Source organism: Typha angustifolia, chromosome 1 (genome assembly GCF_048772165.1).
Source record: "Typha angustifolia cultivar Huaian chromosome 1, ASM4877216v1, whole genome shotgun sequence".
Lineage (NCBI taxonomy): Eukaryota > Viridiplantae > Streptophyta > Magnoliopsida > Poales > Typhaceae > Typha > Typha angustifolia.
In genome coordinates, this window is record NC_133239.1 from 4,409,940 (window position 1) to 4,434,431 (window position 24,492).

At 36.7% G+C, this 24,492-nt stretch overlaps 3 protein-coding genes across 3 annotated transcripts; 2 read left to right on the plus strand and 1 right to left on the minus strand.

The window, feature by feature from the left end:
• Positions 1-61: 61 nt before the first annotated feature.
• LOC140763719 (uncharacterized) lies at positions 62-11,532 on the plus strand. The gene is made up of 16 exons (XM_073102076.1): positions 62-226; positions 305-348; positions 1,051-1,167; positions 3,488-3,550; positions 3,676-3,786; positions 4,790-4,873; positions 4,958-5,076; positions 5,165-5,266; positions 6,007-6,123; positions 6,238-6,303; positions 6,459-6,525; positions 6,599-6,652; positions 6,730-6,819; positions 9,731-9,790; positions 9,869-9,907; positions 11,119-11,532. The coding sequence occupies exons 2-16, from the start codon at positions 331-333 to the stop codon at positions 11,242-11,244; spliced, it is 1,233 nt and encodes a 410-aa protein (XP_072958177.1). The 5' UTR covers positions 62-226; positions 305-330; the 3' UTR covers positions 11,245-11,532.
• Positions 11,533-14,694: 3,162 nt separating this feature from the next.
• LOC140763555 (putative disease resistance protein RGA3) lies at positions 14,695-20,699 on the plus strand. Its single transcript, XM_073101838.1, has 2 exons — positions 14,695-18,579; positions 20,561-20,699. Exon 1 carries the CDS (start codon positions 14,825-14,827, stop codon positions 18,536-18,538), a length of 3,714 nt encoding a protein of 1,237 aa, XP_072957939.1. The 5' UTR covers positions 14,695-14,824; the 3' UTR covers positions 18,539-18,579; positions 20,561-20,699.
• On the minus strand, positions 19,842-23,612 carry LOC140763640 (chloride channel protein CLC-b-like). The gene is made up of 6 exons (XM_073101955.1): positions 23,240-23,612; positions 22,943-23,143; positions 22,653-22,830; positions 21,843-22,375; positions 20,609-21,758; positions 19,842-20,200 (listed from the first exon to the last, which is right to left on the minus strand). Exons 1-6 carry the CDS (start codon positions 23,431-23,433, stop codon positions 20,108-20,110), a joined length of 2,349 nt encoding a protein of 782 aa, XP_072958056.1. The 5' UTR covers positions 23,434-23,612; the 3' UTR covers positions 19,842-20,107.
• Positions 23,613-24,492: the final 880 nt, after the last annotated feature.

The following is a 24,492-nucleotide window of genomic DNA, read 5'->3' on the forward strand; positions in this document are numbered from 1 at the left end:
CCTCCGCATCCCACTTACTGTTCTCCCGACAGCGGAAATGAGTAATGAGAATAAAGTTATTCCCACCTTCTCCGCCGCTTCCTCTATTCTCCATTTTATTCTCCCCTCTTAAACCCCTTTAAACCCGGTACGAGAACCAATCACATTAGACATTGGAACCATTTTATCTCCTCTTCTTGTTTTCCTTGGATTCCCGGAGTTGTACACTTCTCCAGTTCCATCAGAAGTACAGCTATTCTTTTGATCATTACTCACTTTTGAGATTTTGGCCTTCAATTTATGATGGGTCTTTCTTGTTATGCAGATATTTGGTGGATTTGGTGGGAAGAAATGAAGCTTCCCGTTTTGGTAAGTTGGTTTAAGATTTCTTTTGTGCTGGCTTCAAACCTTACATTGCTCTTGAAGCAATTGTTTACCCAGTCTTTGATATTATTGCCCATTTGCAAGGTCATCTAAGATGAAAAGATTTGATTTTTTTTTTCCTAATGTTGAGTTTTACGTTTTTTTAAAAGTTCCAAAAGTTAACAGAGAGGGACATTGTATTTTGTTGTGGAAGATCAAGTTTTGTTTCTATCTTTCTCCTCTTTTTGCCATTGTTTTTCTAAGTTATGTCTGAGAATATATCTCACAGCAAGATAAAGTTGTGCTTTTTTTTTCTTTTCTTTTTCTAAATTTTGGTGGCATGCATGTCTTTTTGTTATCATCTTCAGTTTATTGTTTTAATTTTTGTATTTGATCCTTCTTTTTAACTTCGATTCGTTGCCCGTTTGCGAGATCATCTAAGATGAAACGATTGGATTTTTGATGTTGCATTATACTTTTTCTCCAAGTTCCAAAAACGCACAGTAGGGTACAGTATTCTGTTGTGGAAGATCAAATTTTGTTTCTAAGTTATGTTTGAGAATTTGTCTCACAGCATAATAAACTTGTGCTTTCTTCTCTTTCCTTTTTTTTTAAAATTTTTTTTTTCGTGGCATTCATGCCTCGTGGTTCCATCTTCGGCTTACGGTTTTACCTTTAGTTGATCCTCTCTCTTGTTCACTCTGGCAGGGTACTCTATTCACAGATCCTACAAATAGAAGAGCATACTACTGCAGCTTCCTTCTTGTGATTACTTTCTTCTGTATAATTTTTCTTCTCGGGACTCCCTTCATTTCAAATAAGCAAGTATGGCTTTGTTTTTTTTAATCTTGTTGATACTTTATGACAGATTTGAGATATCATAGTACGATTTTTATTGATGTGAAAGGCAACTCGTGGTCAGCTTAACAGTATTTGATTGATTGTATTCTCTGTAGCATTCGAATTTCAACTTACAATCTTAATAGAAGAATTTCTTTACAGTCGTTCTTCTTTTCAATTCAGTTGCTCCAAAAGGCAAATGGTATTTCCTTAGTTTCTTATCTGTTGAGAAATTTTTTACCAGTTCTTATTATCATTTACCATAGAGTATTGCTTGAGGCATCTAGAAGAGTAGACCGCTTACGGGTTAATCTAGCAATCAAGAAATTAGCAGGAAGAGTGGGTCTGGCAATGGAACTAAGGTAATTTCAGGGATAATGAAGAAGATTGACGGCAACTTCAAGTGTTATTACTACCAGAAGGAAGGTCATAAGAAGGAATGCTGATAAAGGAAAAAAGATCTAGAATAAAATAAGAAGCAGAAAACCTTCTAGATTCAGGTGAGGTTAGCAAAAACAGTTTACTTGGAGATATTGGCTAGACAGTTTGCTACCACACAAATGGGCTTTCTTGTTGATACATGCACTTCAGACTTGCAAGTTGTATAGCCCAGGCCATCCCTCACCTCAATAGATGGTGAAGTGTGAGTGAAGCAGAGGCAAGAGCAGTTAGGTAAGTAGGGAGTTTAATTAGTCTTAGATCTACAAGTCATGTTAAGTTAGGAACAATTCAGATGGATAAAGTGACTGAAATCAAGACAATGAAAATTAAGATAATTGATGGGATGGTAAAATAAATTGAAGATTGTGAAACATTCTCCAGCTTCCAGAGCTGAAAACTATTTGAGTTGAATACTTGAATGATTCACTTTATGATATCGGCTAGTTTCCAAATGGATCAATTATTGTTGTAAATAAAAAAAAAATGAAATTTTATATGGACCAGTAGAGAAATATCAGAGAGTTAGGCCTGCTGGTTGGGTACATATTGTGAAGAGCTTGCAGGAACTTCATAAAAGTATTCGAGAAAGGCAGGAAGGCCTGCAAGGTTTTGAATCAGTTGGAATAAAGTTGTAATCAACAGGAGTGCTGACTTTTACGAAGAGAGAACCTCTTGCTAGGATATGTTTCTAAATGAGATGAATTAAGCTGTAAGAGAGGATGAGATACACGAATTCACATATCTTCTCAAGTTAAAACACACACATGAAAGAACTAGAGAAGCTACTGTGAAGGTTTAGTTACTTTTGTGTAACCACAGAAACCTACTTTTGGGATGCTAAAAATACAAAATGATTGGTGAAAGGTTGCTGTGAGAGAGGATCCTATATTAGTAGAAATGACACTAATGTTAAGCTCGAGACGTAACTAAAAGATATGGGTAGGAGGAAATCATTAAGAACTAATAACCTTTTTCCTATGGTGAAATACCATTCGCTCTGCGTTATGTTAGCCATGATAGTTGTGATTGACTAGAGTTGGAACAGGTAGATGTTGAAGCTTCTTTCCCTTGTGGGGGGCTTGATGGAGATTATTCTAAGCATTGTAAATGATTTAAGGAGCAAGACGAAAGGAATCATAATTATGCAAGCTTAGAAGATCTGTTTATAAAAAGTATTCTTATAAACATTGGTATAAGAGATCCTTTATTTCTTATGGTGCATTTAGCTACTTGAGAAGCAACTTTAGTAATTATCCTCACCTGCTGGATGCCTCATGATAGTATTTTGTTATTCTTCTATGATTTAAACATTCTCTAGTGGCTATACCATTAGATGTACTTCTTTTGTAGCCTCTGATCTGAAAACTGATTCTTTAGGTTCTGAAGCAAATCTATAGAACTATTCATTATATCTAAGCTTGATATGTGAGGTCTGGGAGGATAATTGCACGCAGCCTTATCCTCATTTTTGAGGAGGCTGCTCCAAGATTTGGACCCATGTTCTCTTGGATGCAACGATAAACCACCCCTCAGGTTGATAATTTAGTACAAGTTCCTAACTTGCTAATACACCCAGAGACATGCATGAAATTATATTGTACCCTTGCAATAGGAAAATGACATTGATGGATTGTATGAAGATATTAAATGTTTCTCTCCTAGGAAAATGCATTCTTGTTGTCTAATAGCTGGACCGTATGAGTGTGACTGTGCCACAGAGAACTTGTTTATCATGGCTTCTTTCGGGCTTGACTATTATTCCACTTCTTATCTAATTTTCCTCTGTGCAATTGTCATGTGCATGTGCACTTTATTTATTGTATCTTTTATTTTTTTTTCATTAAAACAACATACTCTACTGCAGGGAATATTGTCAGGATGGGGAGCAATTAAGTCTCTGCGGAATGCAAAATCCAATTCATGCGAGGTTCTATTTTCGTTAGAAAGCTTTGTTCTGGTTTATACATGTCACCCATAGGGGGGTTATCATGTGGTCCTTACATAATCGATGGGCTTGTCGTTTATTATTTTCTCCTTTTGCTGTTCTATTAGGATCTATGCAGGTCTCCAGGGAGTGAACCATTGCCTATTGGCATAGTTAACAGAAAATCAAACCTAGAAATTCTGCCAATACAGGGTTCAGAATACATTCCGAATAGCCCGGTACGTAATATTTAACTCATAAAGAAGAGAAATTTGATGCTAATTTTTGTTGATTATCAGATTACATTCTAATTGTTTTTATAATTGTGCATCATAGTAAGTATACCATATGATGGGAATACTAATATTTCTCTAGTACATAAGCAGGAAACTACTCACAGTTCAAGCTTTAGGATAGAATGAATCTATATCCTTGTGGGGATTACATTATGAGATCTCTAGCTTTTCCTCTGTATATGAAAGAACAGAAGCTGTCTAGCATTTATAGCTGACACATTTTTTGAATAATTATTTTCTAATCGATGAGAGTCGTACACTAAAAAGGATCTAATGAGTTATGAGTTCAATAGATCCTGTTTAGCAGGAAGACGGATTATGTTTCATCACCACTTTGTGGAAAATTGTTAGGTATCTGTTTCCCTCCTTTTCCTGCTAGGATTGGAAATCCTGCACAAATGAAGCACAGACTGTACATCAAATGCATTGGTCACTAGGACAATTTAGTCTCACTTTAGCAGTATTGGGTTCTTAAGCTTACATTGGTGATATGATTTTTTTGATTTAGAAAACACTGGTTTCATTTATCATTTATGAGTGACTAGGAAGATAAAAAGAAGAAGAGTAGAGAGAAGATTGAATGTTACAATGTCCTTTAAACCCTTAAGCCATCTGCACCACCAACTACCTGAACTTGCACATTAGTTAAATCACTCAAGTCATGTTGAAGAAAGGCCAAAATGCGTCTGCCACTAAAACCACCAACATGCCTGTTTGAACATACAGCATCATACAAAATGAATGCAATAGCAATACGACACATACGAATTCATGTTACAAGTTATTTGCTGTCAGGAAATTGTTAATTGTATGCATAAGGGATTTGCCTTCATTATTGGGTCAGTATATTCATATAAACAGATTGACTTATGTATGCAATTTGTAGATAGCTTTTGTCCAGTCTGTATGCTTTTCTAAAAGAACTATCTTTATATGTGGCGATCAGGATATAGTAAAAGCATCAAAGAGCCTATTGGCTATTGCTGTTGGAATAAAGCAGAAAAAGGTCGTTGACCAAATTGCTAAAAAGGCATGCATCAAACTGGTACTAGGTTGGTTTGTAATTGTAAACCAGATAATCCTGTGCCTAATTCTCCTCTTTGTTACGTCACAGTTCTCTTCCAGTAAATTCACTATAATGCTTTTCCATTACGATGGTGTTGTTGATGAATGGGGAGATTTACAATGGAGTGATAGTGCTATACATGTCTCAGCAATCAATCAGACAAAATGGTATTTGCTGAAATCAGTTGCTGTGAGCATTGTTCAGTTTCTATTCTTCAAAATAATGACTCATGTTTAATTCAATGTCATGTGATAGGTGGTTTGCAAAACGGTTCTTACATCCAGATATAGTTGCTGAGTATGATTATATTTTCCTTTGGGATGAGGATATTGGAGTGGAACACTTTCATCCTGCAAGGTGCTTTTTGTTCTTTACTTAATTCTAGTGTATGAACTAAGATAGAGGTAAAGTATTCAAAGCAGCCAATTGCTCTGTGGAACTCACAGGATGTAATCTTTCTTCTAGGAGGATCTCAAGATTGTCAACCATTACCTGAAAGTTTGTTGTGTTGCATTATGCTGGTTTTATCTATATATTCCACAGTTTTCTTTGTTGCATTAACTTTTAGACCTTAGTGTTGTACTAGCTATTGATTGATCAGAAGAGGAAATGCTATTTTTTATTTTCATTCATTATGATATTTGTCTTTCATATAGACTCTTTCCATATCTAGAGAATATCTGAAGGGATTGTTCTTCATTTATGATCCTAAACTAAAAATTAATGCAAGTTCTAGTATGTGATATTTGGCCTTATAATTTTCAAGTGGATCCTGTCTTGCTTAAATCTTCTGTACGCAAGGAACTTGGCACCAATTTCTTGATGATGTTGAGTGCACCAGCAGTTGGTTTTTATTTTTCATTTTTTATTTGTGGGACCTTCTCAACTTTGACCTCTCTTTTTTGGATGTGACATTTGATTGGCAATGGCTTGGAATTGATGGCAATGATGTAATGTTAATTAAATTTAGAATTAATTACCACACCATGTGCTTCGACTTTTGGGAATGAAACTATTAGTTATTAGTTCTTATGTTGTCAGATTATGGGGTTTTATTCATTTATGTAAAACATCAAAGAAATAAACTACTTTTGCAGTTATATATCAATCATTGAGATTGAAGGCCTACAGATATCGCAACCTGCCCTAGACACTGCTAAATCAGAAGTGCATCATCAAATTACTGCACGTGGGAGGAAAGGACATGTACACAGGTCTTTCTTCGAAGTATTAAATGATGCTTGCACCTTATAACTTGCATTTTTGCTACTATTGCTTACTTCTAGTTGTCCTTAAAAACTCTTCAATGTCATCTGTTGCATCAACAGAAGGATTTACAAGTCAAGAGGTGGTGGTAGGTGTTACGAGAATAGCACTGCACCCCCATGCACAGGGTATGATGGTGTTTCAACTGCTTTACTGCTTGCATTTGCTAATTATACTGTTATTCTCAATATGTTTCAGTTTTTATAATTTTATCCTCGAGCTGATTTTATTTAGGAGCTTGTACTTGACAGTATATTAACTAATTATTCTCTGCATGCTGCAGTTGGGTAGAAATGATGGCTCCTGTGTTCTCACGAGCTGCATGGCGTTGTGTGTGGCATATGATCCAGGTGAGCAGCTTGACAAATGCTGCTATCTCATCAATTGATTCACTGCAGGATAATTTTTCTGATCCTTTCACAGAATGACTTGATTCATGCATGGGGCCTAGACATGAAACTTGGTTACTGTGCTCAGGTGTTTAATTATCTTACCTTATTTTTATCTTATACTTTTTTTTATGTACTAATATGGACATCAAAGATTCTTTACAGGGTGACCGTAGCAAAAACATTGGAGTGGTGGATAGTGAATATATTGTTCATATGGGCATACCTACACTCGGCAGGCTTGCTGAAACCAAGGTGAAATAGGGAATCCTGAGGAATATCTTCCTGGTGCCAAAATTTCTAACAAACATTTACAGCTAATTTAAATGGAATATACTTGCTCATTTGTCAGTATTCCAATTGAATTATTCCGAGACGTTTAGATCTTCTAGTCTAGGTCATCATAACTTATAAATGTTTACTTTGTTATATATAGTTTAGCGAGCATGGATTGGTGACAAAGGATTTGTAGTGGCTTTTCGTATTCCTAATAAATATATATTCTTTAGTGAAGTTTTTTATTCCTAATTATCAATTGTGCACTTGATATGTTCTGTAATAATACTAGCACGATGTATAATTTGAATGGCTTTTAATGTAGTTTCATGCTTGTCAATAATAGGTAGTCAAATACATTGTGAACTAGGGCAGGACAGTCCTTTTTTTAAAAGCTACTTTAATGTAGTTAGGCCTTATCTAAAAAGCTATTTTAACATAGTTAGAGTATTCATCTCTATTTCTCTAACCCATTGTCTACTCTAAAATAAAAAGAAGAAAGAACTAATATTTGATAAAATCCCTTCCGCATTAGATTCCTTACCATTCTCTAAATTTAAAGAAAGATGCAATGCTTCTCTAAATGTGGAGAAGCAATGTAGCTTCCTTATCCTTTAAAAAAAATCTCTCTCAAAGTGCAATGAAGATGCTTTGAGAAAATAACATTTACACAATTAATAATAGGGAAGCACAAATATGTAGTCAAATACATTGTGAACTAGGGCAAGAAAGGCATTACTTTAAAAGCTACTTTAACATAGTTAGGCCTTATCTGGAAATCTACTTTAACATAGTTAGAGCCAACGATGGCCGTGCCACCATCGACCGAACACGTGTTGGTTGGCATGGGGCATGCCAACTAGCCCTATGTGCCATTGACACGCATTTATAATATTTTTAATACATTTTTTAAGGATATTTAGAGATATTTTTGAGTCTTCAGCATGTCAATATTTGATTTTTGGTTTAATAATATATATTAAAACCTACATTATAGTATTTTAACTTTAAATTATTGTTGTAAATGGCCTTTTTTTTAAAGATAGAGCAACAATTAAATATAAATATTATTTAACACATAATATGATTGAATATATTCATTGAAACTAATATTAATGATTGAACACTTCATAATATGATTGAAAATTCCATAACATAATTAAACACATAATAACATTAAACACAATATTAATTAATAATAGTTTAATAATTAAAATTAATATCTAGTTGATTGTAGAATGACGAGGATGATCAAAGACTTCATATGCCAGCATAAGAGTAACACGAGAATGTCGCATTAAATATTTATAATCTTTGAAACTCATATTATTGCTCGTAAAACTCACATAGTTTTCATACAAATAGAAATTTTATAATTCTTTTATGATATGATATTAATAGTGAATATGCACGGGAATGACTAGCATCGACATTGGCACAGGCACACTATAAGCATATACAGATTGTGAATATAGAGTATAATAAGGGTGTTGTGGCTCTGGTGGGTATAATTAATATGATGATAATGATGATGAAGTCATATCATCCTATAGGCGCACATCTCTTGAGGTCTTGCTATCTACAGAATCAAGTCCTTCCTTCATCTAGTTGTAATCATGTTCAGTTTGAGATGATCCCTTTCCTTTCTTCTATTTTTAATAAATTTTGCCTCGTGGTTGTTTAGGTCTGGCTTCGTGGTCTTGATCTTGGGTGGCATGTGTTGCATTTTCCTCCTCTGTAAAAATAATATTTCTCCGAGAAAGTTGTGTAGCAGGGCCGTATATCTCATCTCCATCATTACTGTCACCAAATTGAGTCTCATCTCCATTATTATCATCTCTAGTCTCATCATTATTAATTTTATTTAAGTCTTTTAAATGATCAATTGATCATGAAGATCTAACTCGACTGGTAACCGATCATGAAGATCTAGCTTGACTAGAAATAAATTAATGATAATTAATGAAAATAAGAAAAAATTAAAAAAAATGGACAATCCATGTGTTAATCATGTTAGTTAAAAAGTGACTAAAATTAATTTGATGATAATTGATAAAAATAAGATTTTTTTTTTAAAGAAAAGGCTCCATATCGACACAATAACAGGTCGTGCCAGATCTGCATGCCACACACTCATGCCGATCGGCATAGCCTTAGCACGGGGTGTGCCAAGTGTTGTGCCACTACCGGCACGACCATCCTTGGTTAGAGCATTCATATCTATTTCTCTAACCCCTTCTCTACTCTAAAATTTAAAGAAAAAGGACTAATATTTGATAAAATCCCTTAGGCATTAGATTCCTTACCATTCACTAAATATAAAGAAAGATACGGTGCTTCTCTAAATGTGGAGAAGCAAGGTAGCTTCCTTATCCTTTTAAAAACATCTCTCTCAAAGTGCAGTGATGGTGCTTTGAGAAAATAACATTTACACAATTAATAAAAGGGAAGCGCAAATATAAGTACTATTTAAATGGTTTAGGGAATAAATAGAGAATTTGTCTACAGAAACTGATGCAAATGCTCTTAGAACTTAGAAGGTTCTTCTACTTGGGCTTTAAGATGGCTTAAAGACACCCAATCCGACTGGCTCAAGCTTGTTTGAAGGTCAAGTCAAGCTTGGTCGAGCTTGATTCAAACTTGACAACCCTGGTTAAATTAGCATATTAGCTGCAATCCATTATATTTATCACACAGGTAATAGATATCTTGATTTATGAACTGGCGAGATTACTCTATGCGTAATGCTTTATAACTTTGTCAATGTACTTGTAAATCGAAATTTGTCAGCAGAGTATGCATAATGACTCATGAATAAACTAGCTCTTATCTTGTTGCTTGTGATGCTTTTGTGTAATTGTTTCCTTATAGGAAAATGCTTTTTATGCAGTCAAGTGCAGAAGCTACTGATCATGCATCTGAATTGGCACCATCATATGGGGAAACGATGGTACATGACTCTGTTCCTTATTCCTTTCCATGTTCTATTGACTTCCCAACCCTATTATTGCACATTATGATCTTGTAGGTGCCTCCCGGTTCAGCTGGCATTACAGATAGATCAGCAGTAAGTATTAGAATCTCCTGTCTATGTTGTTTTTTTCCCCAATCTTTTGAATTGATCTGTCCAGTGAGTTGGTTAAACTAAGCACTTCTCTTATATTGATTCCGTGTTTCGGAAACTAAGCATTATATTGGTTCCGAATTTTGAAAACTAAGATCTACATCAAATCTGCATTTTGTAGAACCATAAGAGTTGATTAAAGTAAACAAGGCTTTATGAGTGACTTGCAGTTTAACTGTTTCCTGATGCATGCAAGCATGCACTTTTTTCCATTACCAAAATCTCTCTTTGCATTTAAAATATTCTTCTACATCAAATTTTTTCTGTTATTTAAATATCCTTTAAACCTAATTAATTGCCTAACAATTAAAATTTTATGACTTTTGCTGTGAAAAGATGAAAATACCCTTATTTTGTTATTACACTTTGCTTTCGGTTGATGGTACTTATATATTTTATATTTTAAGTACTAAAGATTTTAACTTTGTCAAAAATAAGTTGAAGGGTATTTATGCAGAAATCATTATTTCTAAAGATATATACACAAAAATAAAGAGCTTTGAGGGGTATAAATGTAAACAAATTCTTTTATTTTTGTTTTGAAATTCTAACTTCTATTTTTTCATTTTTCCCAACCAAATAATAAAGAGTAGAAAACTCGTCATTCCAATCTTACACTCTCTGGCTCACTAAACATTAAAAGGTGATAAATTTTTGTTAGGAAGTAAATTTCCTAGAAACTTTTACTTTGATCACTTCACTTCTCACATTTCTCAACAATCAAACATGCCCCAAGGTGAAACAGTCAAAACAGGTTTCTTTCCCTCATCCTGTCAATATTTTAGCCCTAATAATATTATTCATGGTGCTTGCAAAATACTTTCTTATTGTTAATATTATAGTGGCATAATCTCTTGCTGTCACAGTATTACTTAATCTCCAAATCCATGACTCCTATATCCTCATCAATTATTTCAAGTAATTACTAATGCTTATTATGCTAGTAGTTGGTTTGTTTTTCTCTTAACTGATTATTTTGAAATTTGAAACTGGGCATATCCTGGAAACATGGAATCGATCAAATTAATGTAAATGAACTGTCTGTTCAATCTCTCCAGAAAATCTTTGTTTCTAGTGTACTCTCTCCTTTGCTCATCCGAAAACTTGAGTAGCAACAGTACTTTTTACTTGTTTTCTCTTTTTGTCTTGTATAGATAAGACGGCGTTCGTATGCCGAACTGATGATGTTCAAGCAGAGATGGGAAAGAGCAGTTTATGCTGATGATTGCTGGCATGATCCATACTCGGAAATCAAAAAGAACGAGCAAATCCTCTCTTAAGAAGGGGAAAGAAACAAAAGAAAAGAGTGAGCAAATACTAATATATATACATATAGAAACACAATCAGCATCATTTGTTCATTTAAATGGTGTATGCAAGCATCCAACTGACTGGAAATTAAGATGCAAAAGACCAAGCAGTAGTGTGATACATAGGGCAGATAGTTGTACATTTCATCAAGATAACTGCATTAACTCATCAACGGAGTTGGGACAAATCAATGTAAATTTGTAATTCCACACAAACTTGATCATATTTATCTAGTTATGTTTTCTTCTTTTATCTTCTTATTTGTTACATTGGAAAGATACCATTTATACTAGCCTCTAAGTCTCAACCTTGACTTGAAATAATAGCTTTTGCGACTTGTAAAGTTAAATCACAGTCACGTCGTCAGAGCAAATTTTTGCCATGGCAATTAAATGCTGTCCAGCATAGTTTGTATTTCTCTCCTTTTGTCTTATCAAAATTTAAAAGCATCAAATGTTGTCCAGCTTAGCTTTGTTTTCTAGCTCATTTTTTTTAAAATTTTTCCATTTTCTTTTTCTTTTCTTTCTTTTATTTTATTTCTCCTCGGAATGATATGGTATGTGCAATGTTCTTGTCCAACAAGGATTTCGGACTATTACGGATTCTGCGATCCGTGGTGACTGGTTTTTACTGGAGTGGGAAAAATGAGAGAGGAGCTAAGAAATGGGTTGTCTTGTTCTAGAGAGAAGATCTCCGGTTGCAATTCAAGTGGATTGTTTTCAAGTATTTCTACATCCCATTATTCCCTTCTAGGCTATTATAATTGTTGTGCAAATAGCTAAATGGGTGAAGAAAGCCGAAGCAAAACCTTCATCCCTAGATATCACAAATGGGATGGAAATCCAATATAAGAATGAAATTTTTTTTAATATAGTGTTAATAGTGATAGAATAGTAATAAATAAGTTCTAATAACGTATTAAGCACCCTATTTAAAGTAATCATAAGAATGGAAGCAGTAAAGATTCGGCGATGAGACTACATTCATAGGTGGAGCAAATTTTCTTCACTATGTAAATCTTTCAATTACAAAGAGTTTAACAATTCTAATCATTCTTTTTACAATGGTAGCTCACCTTCATAAATGTTTTTCCAACACTTATAATTTAACTAGTGATCACTTAAACAAAGGGATACATTTTAACTCTCATACACAAAACTTCCATCTTAAGAGAGAGAGAGAGTGCAAGTTACACCATGATCTCAATAACCCATAATGCATATGCATGGTCCTGTCTTTTAGGAACCCATGATGCATATACACCATGAACTCATGCTAACTACTTATCCATTCAAAGACTACATAAACAACTTGTAAAAAATAAAAATGAAACATACTAATATGGGTGTGTGGTTGCATGCAGGTATCAAACCAATCCCAATTAAAATTTATTAAGATAATGACGAAAAGTCAAGTACAAAATTTAAAGATCAAGAAGAGGGAATAGACAATATACTAAGTTTGATAGAATTGTTTCTTGTAAAGCTTTTGTATGTAGATTTATGGTGTTTTCTGTTTGAGAGGTTTACCTGTTATAATTTCTCGTAAGCACCTTTTTGGTTCTTAATCAAAAGCAATTAATGATAGAAAAGATCCACGAAGGATACTTAAAAAAACCCGATGAACTAACTTAAGTAAATATAAGGTATACTATAATACCAATTAGAAAACGTAATTAACATCTTAGGAGATCAGATCTATCACATGTAATCGATAATAATATGGTGTAAAAAAAACGATCACAAACACAAAATCTTTTATATAAAAATACTATAAGCTTGATAAAACCTACGGATCCAAACTCAGATTCAAACCAATAATTAAAACTAGCTTGTAGCAGTTAACAAAAAGTTTACGAATCATATATTATGACTCAATCTACACCAAGCTTGTTCACTAAACTCTGCGACACACTATATCCCGTGATAAATTTACGAACCTCAATGACTTTCGAGGTTGATTATTCTATCTTAGTCACTCTCTAGATCTGAATTAGATACGTAAAAATGAGAATAATTTAGCAAGTTCCATCTAAAGATGATATCTAGATGATTATCGATGGCTTCCAAAAATATGATCTTCGGATAATGATCGATTACTTTCTTTAAAGTACCCCTTTATATATCTTTTATAGATAAGATAAATATTAGAGACAAGATAAACATATTTTCTAATCAATAATCGACTTCCTCTAGGGTTAGGATATCCCAACCTTGGCCAAATCTAAGTCAAATCAGCTCATGAAGCCTTATAATTTGTAATTTCTAGGCCAAACATATTTGTATGACTAAAAATGTACTTCTGTATGTGAGAATGCACTACGAAGTTTTTGGGGTGAGTTAGAATGCTTGTGAATATATGGTGAATGTGTTGACCTAATGCTTTCAATCTTGAAAATGTTTAAACCAAATCTTATCAAAACTTACAGATATGATCATATACACGTATAAAAATACTTCGTATATTTTGTACATATTTACCAACACTGATGGATGCAATATAGGGTGAATTGCAATTGCAAATACATTCTTCATCACTTTCTAAAAGAGATGTCTTCTCGTGCTACTTAATGAGATTCTTCATTATTCTGATGATTTCCTCTCTTATAGGAGTCAAGGATTCTACTCAATTGAACTAATTCGTTGCATATCAAATAGCCAAATAACCAAATAACTGATACTTCTGATTAATCTTATTTAGTTTTATTTAATATTAATTGTTCGATTAGGAGAAGAGCAACCAAATATCTAATCATTGGACGTTTGGCCCGCAATTAGGCCCGCTCGTTTTGCTACAGTAAAAACAATTAAAATTTTACTACGGTACCGTCTTATATTTTTTTTAAAGCACACATTTAAATTTTTTTAATTTATTATTATTATTTTTTACATGGACGAACATAAATATATTTGTTTAAAATTAGCTAATAATAGAAAATTCTAAAAATAACTAAAATGTGAGTTGAGCCCAATGATTGGTGGATCGGGCCGGCCCGGCTCGACCGGGTAGTCCGATCTCTCACAGGCCGACGGATGGTAATAGGCTATTAGACTATTCTAGCCCGACCCGAACTCGACCCGGTCCGAGTGATTGGTGGGTCGGGCCATGAATAAATACTTAGGCCCGGTTGGCCAGAAAAATCTGACCTGAACCTAGCCCGGTCCGCCCGATGCATGTCTATTCTTAGCTATCCATAATAAAATAATAATAATAATAATAATAATGATAATAAATTGGTAGAAATTGTTACTCCTATTATTAACAAAACGATTATAAGTATAAATAATAAAAAGATACTGAATTTCTAATTTTCTTATCGATTAATCTAGTCACATAATTAAAATACCAACAATAAAAATTATTTTTAATAACTAATTAGTTAGCGTAGAATCATTGCTCTTCCCCTTCTCTGGGCCAATGATTAGATATTTCCTGCCCACCTCAAGGGTGTAGCCGTACAACCCAAGTCTTCTATTGGAATCTCCGGGCTCTCTCTACTCATTCCTCTCCCTCAAACATAGAATTCACCCAACTGCTTGCGAGGAGGAGATGGCGGCGATGTTGGGATCTGCGATCGTGTGTGAGTTGGTGAACAAAGCCGCCTCCTTCTTGACTGGAAACTACGAGATGCAAGCTGGCGTCAAAGAAAAGCTGGAGAGGCTGGAGGAGCTGCTCATCAAGATCCAGAGCGCAGCGGAGGCGGCGGAGGGGCGGGAAATCAAGAACTCGTGGCTGCTCCGATGGCTGCGGAGGCTCAAAGACGCGGCCTACGAGGCCGACGACGTGCTCGACACCTTCGACTACCGAATCCTCGAACAGAAAGCAAACGAGGACGATGACAAGGTGAGTAGCTCCTTTGTCTCCTCCTCTTCCAATGCCGCCAAACGTTTGCGTACTGCTGCGACGAGCTTGTTTTCATGTGACGAGGACGTCAATGAGCTGAGCAGTGTGGTGGAGAAGTTAGAAAGAATTGCTGTTGATGTGGGTGATTTCCTTAAACTGTTAGAATTGGAGGGCAGCTCCAAGAAACCGGAGTTGTTCAGCAACAGGCGCATCACTAGCTCGTTGCTGCCGGAAGAACCGTTTGGCCGAGGCAAAGAGAAGGAGAGGATCATCGACCTTCTGCTACAATCAGAATCTAATGCTGTTGGAAATGTTTCTGTCATACCGATTCTTGGAATGGGGGGTATTGGAAAGACTACTCTTGCTCAGCTGGTATCCAGAGATGAGAGGGTGAAGCAGCACTTCTCTCTAATTATATGGGTTTGTGTTTCAGATAGTTTTGATGAAGTCAGGCTTACAAGGGAGATGCTCGAGCAATCCCAATCAAACTGCAATCCTGGAGATATCGAGAACTTCAATCATCTACAGCTGACTCTTAAAGAGAAGCTAAGATCAGAGAGGTTTCTACTAGTCCTTGATGACATCTGGAATGAGAATGAGAGGAACCGATGGGAGAAGCTTCGCACTCCTCTGTTATGTGCGAAGGAGGGCAGCAAGATAATTGTCACGACTAGACTAGAAAAGGTTGCAAAATTGATGAGTACCACGGATCCAATTAGATTACAGGGGCTACCAGAGGATGAATACTGGTCTTTCTTTAAAAAGTGTGCATTCAATAATATTGTTAACCCTGAGGAATATCCTGGATTACTAGTTATTGGGAAAAAGATAGCGAATAAGTTAAAGGGATCACCTTTGGCTGCAAAAACCCTGGGTGCATTGTTGAGTGATAATCTGAATGACGAACATTGGCAGAACATCTTGAAGAGCGACATCTGGGAATTAGAGCAGGGGGAGGATGATATTATGCCAGTTCTAATGTTGAGTTACCAGCACCTTCCTGTGCACCTGCAGAGATGCTTTGCTTATTGTAGCGTATTTCCAAAAGATTGGAAATTCGATCGTAAATATCTAATATACATGTGGATAGCGGAGGGCCTTATTCCTAATAACAATGGGAAGAAGAGACCGGAGGATATTGGAGAAGAATATTTTGGCAATTTGATATCCAAGGCATTCTTTCAAGCAACTTATATCTTTAGGAATATGGACGGGCAAGATACGATAAAATCCTGTAATATACATGATTTATTGCATGATTTGGCAGAATCTGTGTCAAAAGATTTCTATAGCAGAATTGATGATGGTGAGCCAAGGGAAATCTCAAAAGGTGTTCGTCATTTATCTGTGATGACTAGTGATCTAGCTGGACTTACCAAGTACTCATCTATATTTAAGCACTTGCGGACCTTAAATTTCTTATTCGACCACAACTTCGATCTTAATGTTGCTGATCTTCATGAAGTACTGAAAATGCTAAAAAGCATTCGTGTGCTTAATTTTGTTAATTGTCATCTGGAAGCACTGCCCATATCTTGTGACTTAATACATCTAAGATACCTGAATCTTCGTAACAACGGAATCAAAGTATTGCCGGATGAATTGGGTAGACTTTACCATCTAGAAATGTTGATTCTTGATGATTTGGAGCTTGATAGATTACCGACGAGCATGAACAAACTAATCAACTTGCGCCATCTTATTGAACTTCAAAGGAATAAGTGGGGTTTTCCTCGACCTAGAAAGGATGAACCAATCGTCACTACGATATTGGACATAGGTAAATTGGCTTCTCTCCAGAAATTAGAAGTTTTTTGTGTAGAGAAGAGGAGAGGTTTTGAGATTGGACAGTTGAAAAACCTAAACGAGCTCAGAGGATCCCTTGAGATAAGAAATCTTGAGAGTATTGGTAGTAAAGAGGAAGCCATGGAAGCTAGGTTAAGTGACAAAGGGAGTGTTGGTAAGTTGAAGTTGTTCTGGTGCGACACTCAACGGAATGTCAGATGTGAGGTAGAGGAGGAAGTATTAGAAGGCCTGCAGCCTCATCCACATCTTAAAGATCTTATGCTTGTTGGCTATAATGGTGTCAAGTTCCCAAGTTGGCTGTTGGGAAACCATTATTTAAAGAACATAGTAAGTCTTGAGCTCCGTGACTGCAGGAAGTGGAAAGAGCTCCCACCTTTCGGACAATTTCCGTCACTCAAGAGCCTTAAACTACGTGGGATGAATTCGATTGAAGAAGTTAGCAGTGGGTTCTTTGGTTCTGATGTCATCGAAGGATTTCCATTATTGGAGGAATTAGAGCTATATGGCTTTCCAGAATTAAAGGAATGGTGTGCGATAGAGGATCGGCAATTATTTCCCCGTCTTCGAAGACTTTCAATTCGAGATTGTCCTAAACTGATGACATTTCCTTCCCTCTCGCCTTCAGTGACAAATCTAATGATAGATGGAGTGGGAATAATCCGTCTCCCAGCATTTCGAAGACCAAGATGTCCGTCACCGGCATCCCCCTCCTCATCATCATCACCTTCTTCATCGTCATTCCTGTCTCACTTGTCTATTGGGAATTTTCCAAATTTAGAAAATTTTGATGAATGGTCCGAGCAAGAACGGGAGAAATTAAGTCACTTGAAATCACTACACATTAGTTGTTATCCCAGCATCTACCTCCTACCTCCATCCTTAACGAGATTAAGTATCATTGATAGCAGTATTGAAGACGTGGAATTGTCCAGGTGTCTGCAATGTGACCTATCATCACTGCAATCTCTTAGGATAATGAGATGTCCACATATTACAACCCTTCCCTCGGCTGATGTACTGCAACGCATCACCAAGCTCTGCTCTCTGTCGATTAATGGTTGTGGAGAGCTGAGGTCAATTGGAGGGTTGGGAGCCCTAGTCTCCCTCGAATATTTAGAAGTTTCTCGTTGTCCAAAGCTCACCTCTTTGGCGGCTGATCAAGTTGAACAGGTGGTGGAAGAAGAGGTGGGCTTGTCAAAAGTTTCCGATAATCTCCATCTATGGATCGACAACCCCTTGCTGCTCAAGGTGCTGCTAAGCAGAGAAAGGCTCACCTCCCTCATAGAACTGACAATCGGTGATGCAAAAGAGATCACAACCTTCACCAGTGAGATGGAGGAGGCATTGCAACACCTCACCTCCCTTCATGATTTAACCTTTGAAAGTTGCAATAGTCTCCAAAGCTTGCCGGCATGTTTGAAGTACCTCCCTTTAGTTTCTGTAAGAATACTAAGATGCCCCAACATCCAATCACTTCCATGCAAGGAGGTGCTACCGCCGAGTCTCAAATCTTTACGTGTAGAGAAGTGCCATCCGGCTTTGAAGGAGCGTTACCGAAAGGGCGGGCCTGACCTGCACACCATCGCTCACGTCCCTTGTATCCACATTCGTTGAGTTATTTAGGAGGAATTTGTAATTTTTGATGACTGAACCAGGTACACGCCGTATTCCACCCTCTATTCCACTCCAAATCTCCAATTAGTTATGTTATGCTTTTCCTATTATTATTCTTATTCTTGCTTATCTTTGGGAGAAAAATAAACCTTACATCTTTTTGTTCTAATCTTCATTGCTCCAATTCTTACTTTCTTATTAGGTCTGTCTCTATGACTGGCTGAACTCTGTCTTCTTCACTTCAACGACGTCTTTTTATTATGATTTGAATGTAGTAACTTGCTATGAATTTAATTCTTGTTACATGAGAAGTAGATATTTTAACACACCTCTGCGACTTCATAAACTGTTAAATGTTCAGAAGCTGAAATGTGAATTACAATTATGATCAGCATGCTCCAACGCAATTATCCATGTCTCATTTTCCTTATCAAGAGTAAGAATATAAGTATAAATAGGTTGTTTTCTTTAAAATGCCTATACCATTGGAAGCTTGTAAGGTATTATATTGTTTCTTAGGTCAGAACAAAAGGATGAGCTCTTCAGTCAACAGGAAAGAGATTAGATCAATTCTAACCAGTACAATGTGGTTATTCTTAATTTGTATGCCTAGCTTAATTTGGTCTTAAAGACAGATAAATCCCTATTAGAGAAGTTCTCATTTTTCTCCCTTCTTAAGATTATTCCCAAGTCTGGAGAACATTTTGAACATTTTATAGTTAGACGAAAAAGATACCATTGGTAATAGTGGATATATCATAGTCGAGAAAAATATGCAGTAGAACATTGCTGTCCACTATGTGATCTGAAGATTCATTAAGATAGTCTGCAATCTGCATTGGAATATACCAGTGGAATATGCCAATAATTTTGCTAGCTCTTTTAAAATAGATAACAATGCAACTATTGATAGACTACCTGTGGTTTACTTATTGTCATCTCAATCAAATGGATTGTAGTATGCAAACATCCTGAAGGAAAATCGACGACCGAGGAGATCTAGCATGGTCTATCAATATGTTATAAACTATGCATTTTATATTTGTTCTCTATCTCTTGCATTAAAATTAAATTCATATGAGGACAACAGTAATGACAGCATGAGTTCTATTAAGACTAGCATAACGTAAATTTATAGTGCCCATCATCGAGTATTCAAGTACTCAACCATGGCCTTATTGCATCTAGTAATTGCTATTTAGACATGTGGGTTCTTTGCTCCACTAGTTACTCTTGTTATACTCAAGAGTGAAACAGTAAAAGTGGACATTCATTAAGATTATTCTGGATCACTGGATCACACTTAGAAATAAAATCTCTTCGAATGTGTAATGTAGTTTGTACATCCTTGATTACATCAAATGCAAGAAGTATGAAAAGGGAGGTACTGCAATACACAAGCCATATCTTACTTTGGAACACTCTCAAAGGATGAAGAAGAAAAGAAACGTCATTAATCAAATAACTTAGATACAAAGAATGGTATAGAGTATGAAGCTTGATTCTTATGTTTTTTCTGAACAATATTTGTTTGGCACCCTTTGACTAGGACTTGGTACTTCTTCCTTCTCACCTCTTTTTTTTCGCTATACGAGGGAAGGCGCCCAGAATGTTGTGAGCCCTGAGATCCTGCCTTGTTAGAATTCCAACAATTGGCGTTATCTACAAAACAAGAGAGAACAAGTTCAGCCAGAGGGATTCAGCAAATTAAATTTTGTTTGCAAATGTTTCTAGTATTTCTTCTCAGTCTCATCTACCGATGGACTTGATAACTGAAAGATGGTAAATTACTAAAGTTTGATTAAGATTTGGAAAACAAAAGGATGCACTAGAAAATTTCCTTAGCATATAGTTGTTTGATGTCGTTCTTATAACAAAGAAATCAATAAACATGTATGAAGAAGGTAAATTATGTATTTTCTGTGACATGTCAACCTTGTCTAAAAGTCTATAATGCAAAGCAATATCTTTTAGATGTCCTAAATTTTTTCTTCCTGCTAATTTTAAGTATTTTCCCCTCAGTATATATGTGCATCAAAATGTTACAAGGAGAAGAGAGATCAAACTTACCCCAGCTCCTTGATACTTGGGAATTATCAGCAAATGCCGCAGACCGACCTGTCGAAAGAGCACGACAGCCTTCGCCACCGACATGCTTTCCACGACTGTGTATGGTGTGGTGTTTGTGAAAGGATGCAGGTCGATGTACATCTCCATGTCATCTCCTGTAAGCTCTATCTCTTCAATTCTTCCTTCCCTTTGAGCTAGATCAACTGATGTAAACATCTCTCTCACTTCCCATCCTTCTGTTCTCCTCCTCTCCTTCAGGAACCACTTCTTCCTTAGAACTTGAATCAAGTGTGACCTCAAAACCAAGCCATGCAACTCTGTCACCCCAAGAGGCCTCCCTATCGGTGATGGCACTCCTTGTTCAACAACAGGGAAGCCATTGTGGCTGGTGGATCTCAATACTTCCACAACCCGAGATACCTTCTCGATGACTTGGAGACTGACCACATTAGGCTTAGCTGCCGCAAGCTCTCCTACACTGAGATTCCTCATCCATGGCTCAGGATTTGGTTCCAAGAATGGCAATCCTTTGAGGTCAAGTATGATCTCATAGATACTTGGGTTGAATGCATCTCCCACTGTTTTCGCTATCAACAACACAAACATGGTGATTGGGAGGAGTAGAAGATTGTTGGTTAGCTCGAGGAAGATTACGCAGAGGGAAACAGTCATTCTCATTGATCCAGACATGAGTGCAGCAGCTCCTAGCACGGCATACAAGCCCTGGTCAATCTTAGTGTAAGGCTTCATTGCAAGGCCAATAAGGCGGCCATAGCCAGAGCCAATGAGGATGATGGGGAGGAATAGCCCGGAGGGAACAGCGATACCAAAGGTGAAGAGGCCTAGCACCCAGTATAGCATGAAGAATATGAGGAGGGAGATGACATGGAACTCTGTTGGGGTGGAAGTGGAGAAGATGTTGCGGACCGCGTCGTCGTTGGTTGCATGGAGTAGGCTTGCAAGATCATTATAGTATCCATTTGGACAATTGAATTGCTTAAAATTGCCGCTTCTCCCAGTCGTAGGGCATGCGGCGCCGAGAGAGGGATCACAAGGTGTGCAAGGTGCAAGAAATGGGAGGAAGTACAAGCAAACAGAGGTGAGTATGCAGACACTCAAGCTTAGTAGCAGCTTAGCCATTCTGCCTTTCCTGCAATACAAGAGCATACCATTTATAGCAGGTCATAGAAACTTCATACATCAAGAGGCAATTCATGGATTGCGAATAACTTACTCATTGATCATGTTGTAGAGTCTGAGAACCTTATGGAGAAGATGGTTGTATAGACTTCCTAGTACTCCACCTATAATGCCAACCAGAGCAACTGGAATGAGATCATTTGCATGGTAAGTTACAGTAACATCACTGACATCAAAGAGGATGAGTCCCCCCCTTCCAAACAAGCCACATTTTCCAGAGTTGCAAGCCTCCATGAATCCCCTTAGCACTACCACAACCACTGCAGTGCTGAAGAAAGTTCTCCATAGTAAAGCGCTCCGCCACCATGTCGCAACCTCTTCAAGGGCAAACAACACACCACCAATCGGTGATCGAAAAGCAGCACACACACCGGAAGATGCTCCGGAAGTGATGAGGTCTCTTCGGTCTCTGTCATTCTTATAGTATCGAAGCCATCTCCATTTGAGTTGATATTTGTCTGATCCACCCTGACTAAGCAAGGATGCAAGGCAGGCGCCGATGTGCACCAGTGGCCCTTCTTTGCCAAGGTCTAGCCCTGCTGACACGGCTCCAATGCTTCCAATGATCTGCAATGTTCAAGAAAGAAAAAGAAAAGGAGAAGAAAGGAACCATCATTTATCAGAATTTTCTTTTTTAACATACTGGAATTTTGTCTGTAGTCTTGTAAACATGAGAACCAAATGGATCAGATTTCCTACTATGGCATAATAATCTTCCAGTATAAAAGCATCTGTCAATTATTTACAATACATCTCAAAATTAAGAAGTTTTTTTTTTATGGCATTCTGAATTCTAATTCAGATAAATCAATAGTAACTGGAAGGAATTCACATCTCATCACACCTTGACAATTAAAGTTGATGCACCAAACATATTTGGAGTATTGACTCCATTAAGGTAAGCTTTAATCTCAGGTATGCCAGGCCCTGCTGCAGTTGGAGCAAACACCACACACAGAGCTGCAGCCACAGTGGTCAGAGCAAGATTTATTCCTGTGAAGTAAGCGAATCCAGTCATGTACCTGCAACCATCATCACCAGTCTCAGGCTTACACAATCCTCTACTAACCCAATAAAATTCACTTCTTTAGCCATCCATAGTGTTACAGCATCATCAAGAAAAGAAGAGCTCAACTTTTTTCTCTGACCAGCCGAACGATAAGAAGCATCTTCATGCCAGCAATGTTCTCGATCGCGAGGTTGATCAGTGAGGCGATGACACCGGTGAGAAGTCCGACGAGGAAAGCCATTGTCCATTTGAGGAATATGTACTGCAGCACCTCTGCATTGGATCTGCTTCTCCAGTCATGCTTAAATAGATCACTCTCAATGATCCTGAACCATTAAGAAGAAGCCAAAACAGAGTAAGGAAGAGGACCCAATTGCTTATTTGACTGCTGGAGATGAAATGAGCTCATAAGGAAGGTATACTCGTAGTCTAAGCTCTCAATATGGGATACTTTGGCCCCAACCATGGCTAAGTGATTGGCAGTGAGTGTGGGGCTTCTCTTAAGCAGTGGTTCATGAAGAGGATTGCTCTCTGGGTCTAGCACATCTTCATCTCCTTGTTCCATTTGAGTTGTTGCTGCTGTTTCCTCTGTGTTTGCCATTGAGTTTTCCTCCATGAATTATAAGCTTTGTTTACAATAGGAGGCAATATGATGTGCTAGAATTGAGTAAGATCTACACTTTAATAGGTGCTTAGGGTCATCAAGGGACTGTTTCAATGACCCTTTCTGAATTCAAGGATGGATAATATATACTGATGACCCATGTGAGGAGATGCAAGACCTAGCTCTTTTACCTCCTATCAAGTTTGCAATGTAATAATAGATGGGTATGTAACTATGGATGGTAGAAATTAAAGCAATTCCTGTGTTGTTAAAGACTTGAAATTTTTAAACAATTAATGAGGTAAGACTGGATCTTCCTGTCACTTGGGGGTAGAGTAATCAACAACTCTCATACTGGATGCTTTATCTATGGGTATTAATGTACTCAAATGCCACTGGAGGACCAAGTAAGAATACAATATGAATTAATGATTTGAAAGTCAATGTTATCATTCTGTGATAAAATTGATTGATATAATCCAGGACCACGCATTCTGCCAGGATTTTTTTTATCTCTTGGGCAACATTGATGAGGAACTCCACCTCTCTCTGTCCTTGTATGATAGATGTTTTGCATTTATTTTTCCATAGATCCTGAGACCTTAGGATAATGATAGGTAAAAAAAAATACTCATAATCTCTATCATGGGCCAGTAGCCATAGTGGCGATCAGTTTTGTTTTCTATATAGCCGCATAAGACTAATTTATGATGCTCTCTTGATTCATTAAATTCTAATTATATTCAGATAGAAATAAACAAAAAAGAGAAGAGAAGAAAAGAAAAAGGAGAGTAGTAGTCAATCTCATCTCTTATAGCAAGATTATTATTATTATTATTATTATTATTCTTGTGGAGCTTTTTTTTCTTCACATATACACCTTGTATAGTACTTATTCAAACATACCTCTCTAGAGATCTGACATTATGTATACCATTTTCATAAAAAAATAATATTAAGTGTACTTCTAAAACTTCTCTGAAGTTCACACAAATATAATCTAATTTATCTAACAAAAATTTACTATCCTGGCATGCCTATTTGAACTTTTTATACAGTCTAATGGCATAT

Bases quoted from the DNA above. Each gene is read 5' to 3' on its own strand.
- LOC140763555 (XM_073101838.1), top strand. From the start codon at position 14,825: ATGGCGGCGATGTTGGGATCTGCGATCGTGTGTGAGTTGGTGAACAAA.
- LOC140763640 (XM_073101955.1), bottom strand. From the start codon at position 23,433: ATGGAGGAAAACTCAATGGCAAACACAGAGGAAACAGCAGCAACAACT. The intron at 21,759-21,842 runs GTAAGTTATTCG...CTTGTATTGCAG, and splicing joins CTCTACAACATGATCAATGA to GAAAGGCAGAATGGCTAAGC. The intron at 20,201-20,608 runs GTAAGTTTGATC...CTTGTTTTGTAG, and splicing joins CCAAGTATCAAGGAGCTGGG to ATAACGCCAATTGTTGGAAT.
- LOC140763719 (XM_073102076.1), top strand. The intron at 3,787-4,789 runs GTACGTAATATT...TGTGGCGATCAG, and splicing joins AATACATTCCGAATAGCCCG to GATATAGTAAAAGCATCAAA. The intron at 9,908-11,118 runs GTAAGTATTAGA...TGTCTTGTATAG, and splicing joins GCATTACAGATAGATCAGCA to ATAAGACGGCGTTCGTATGC.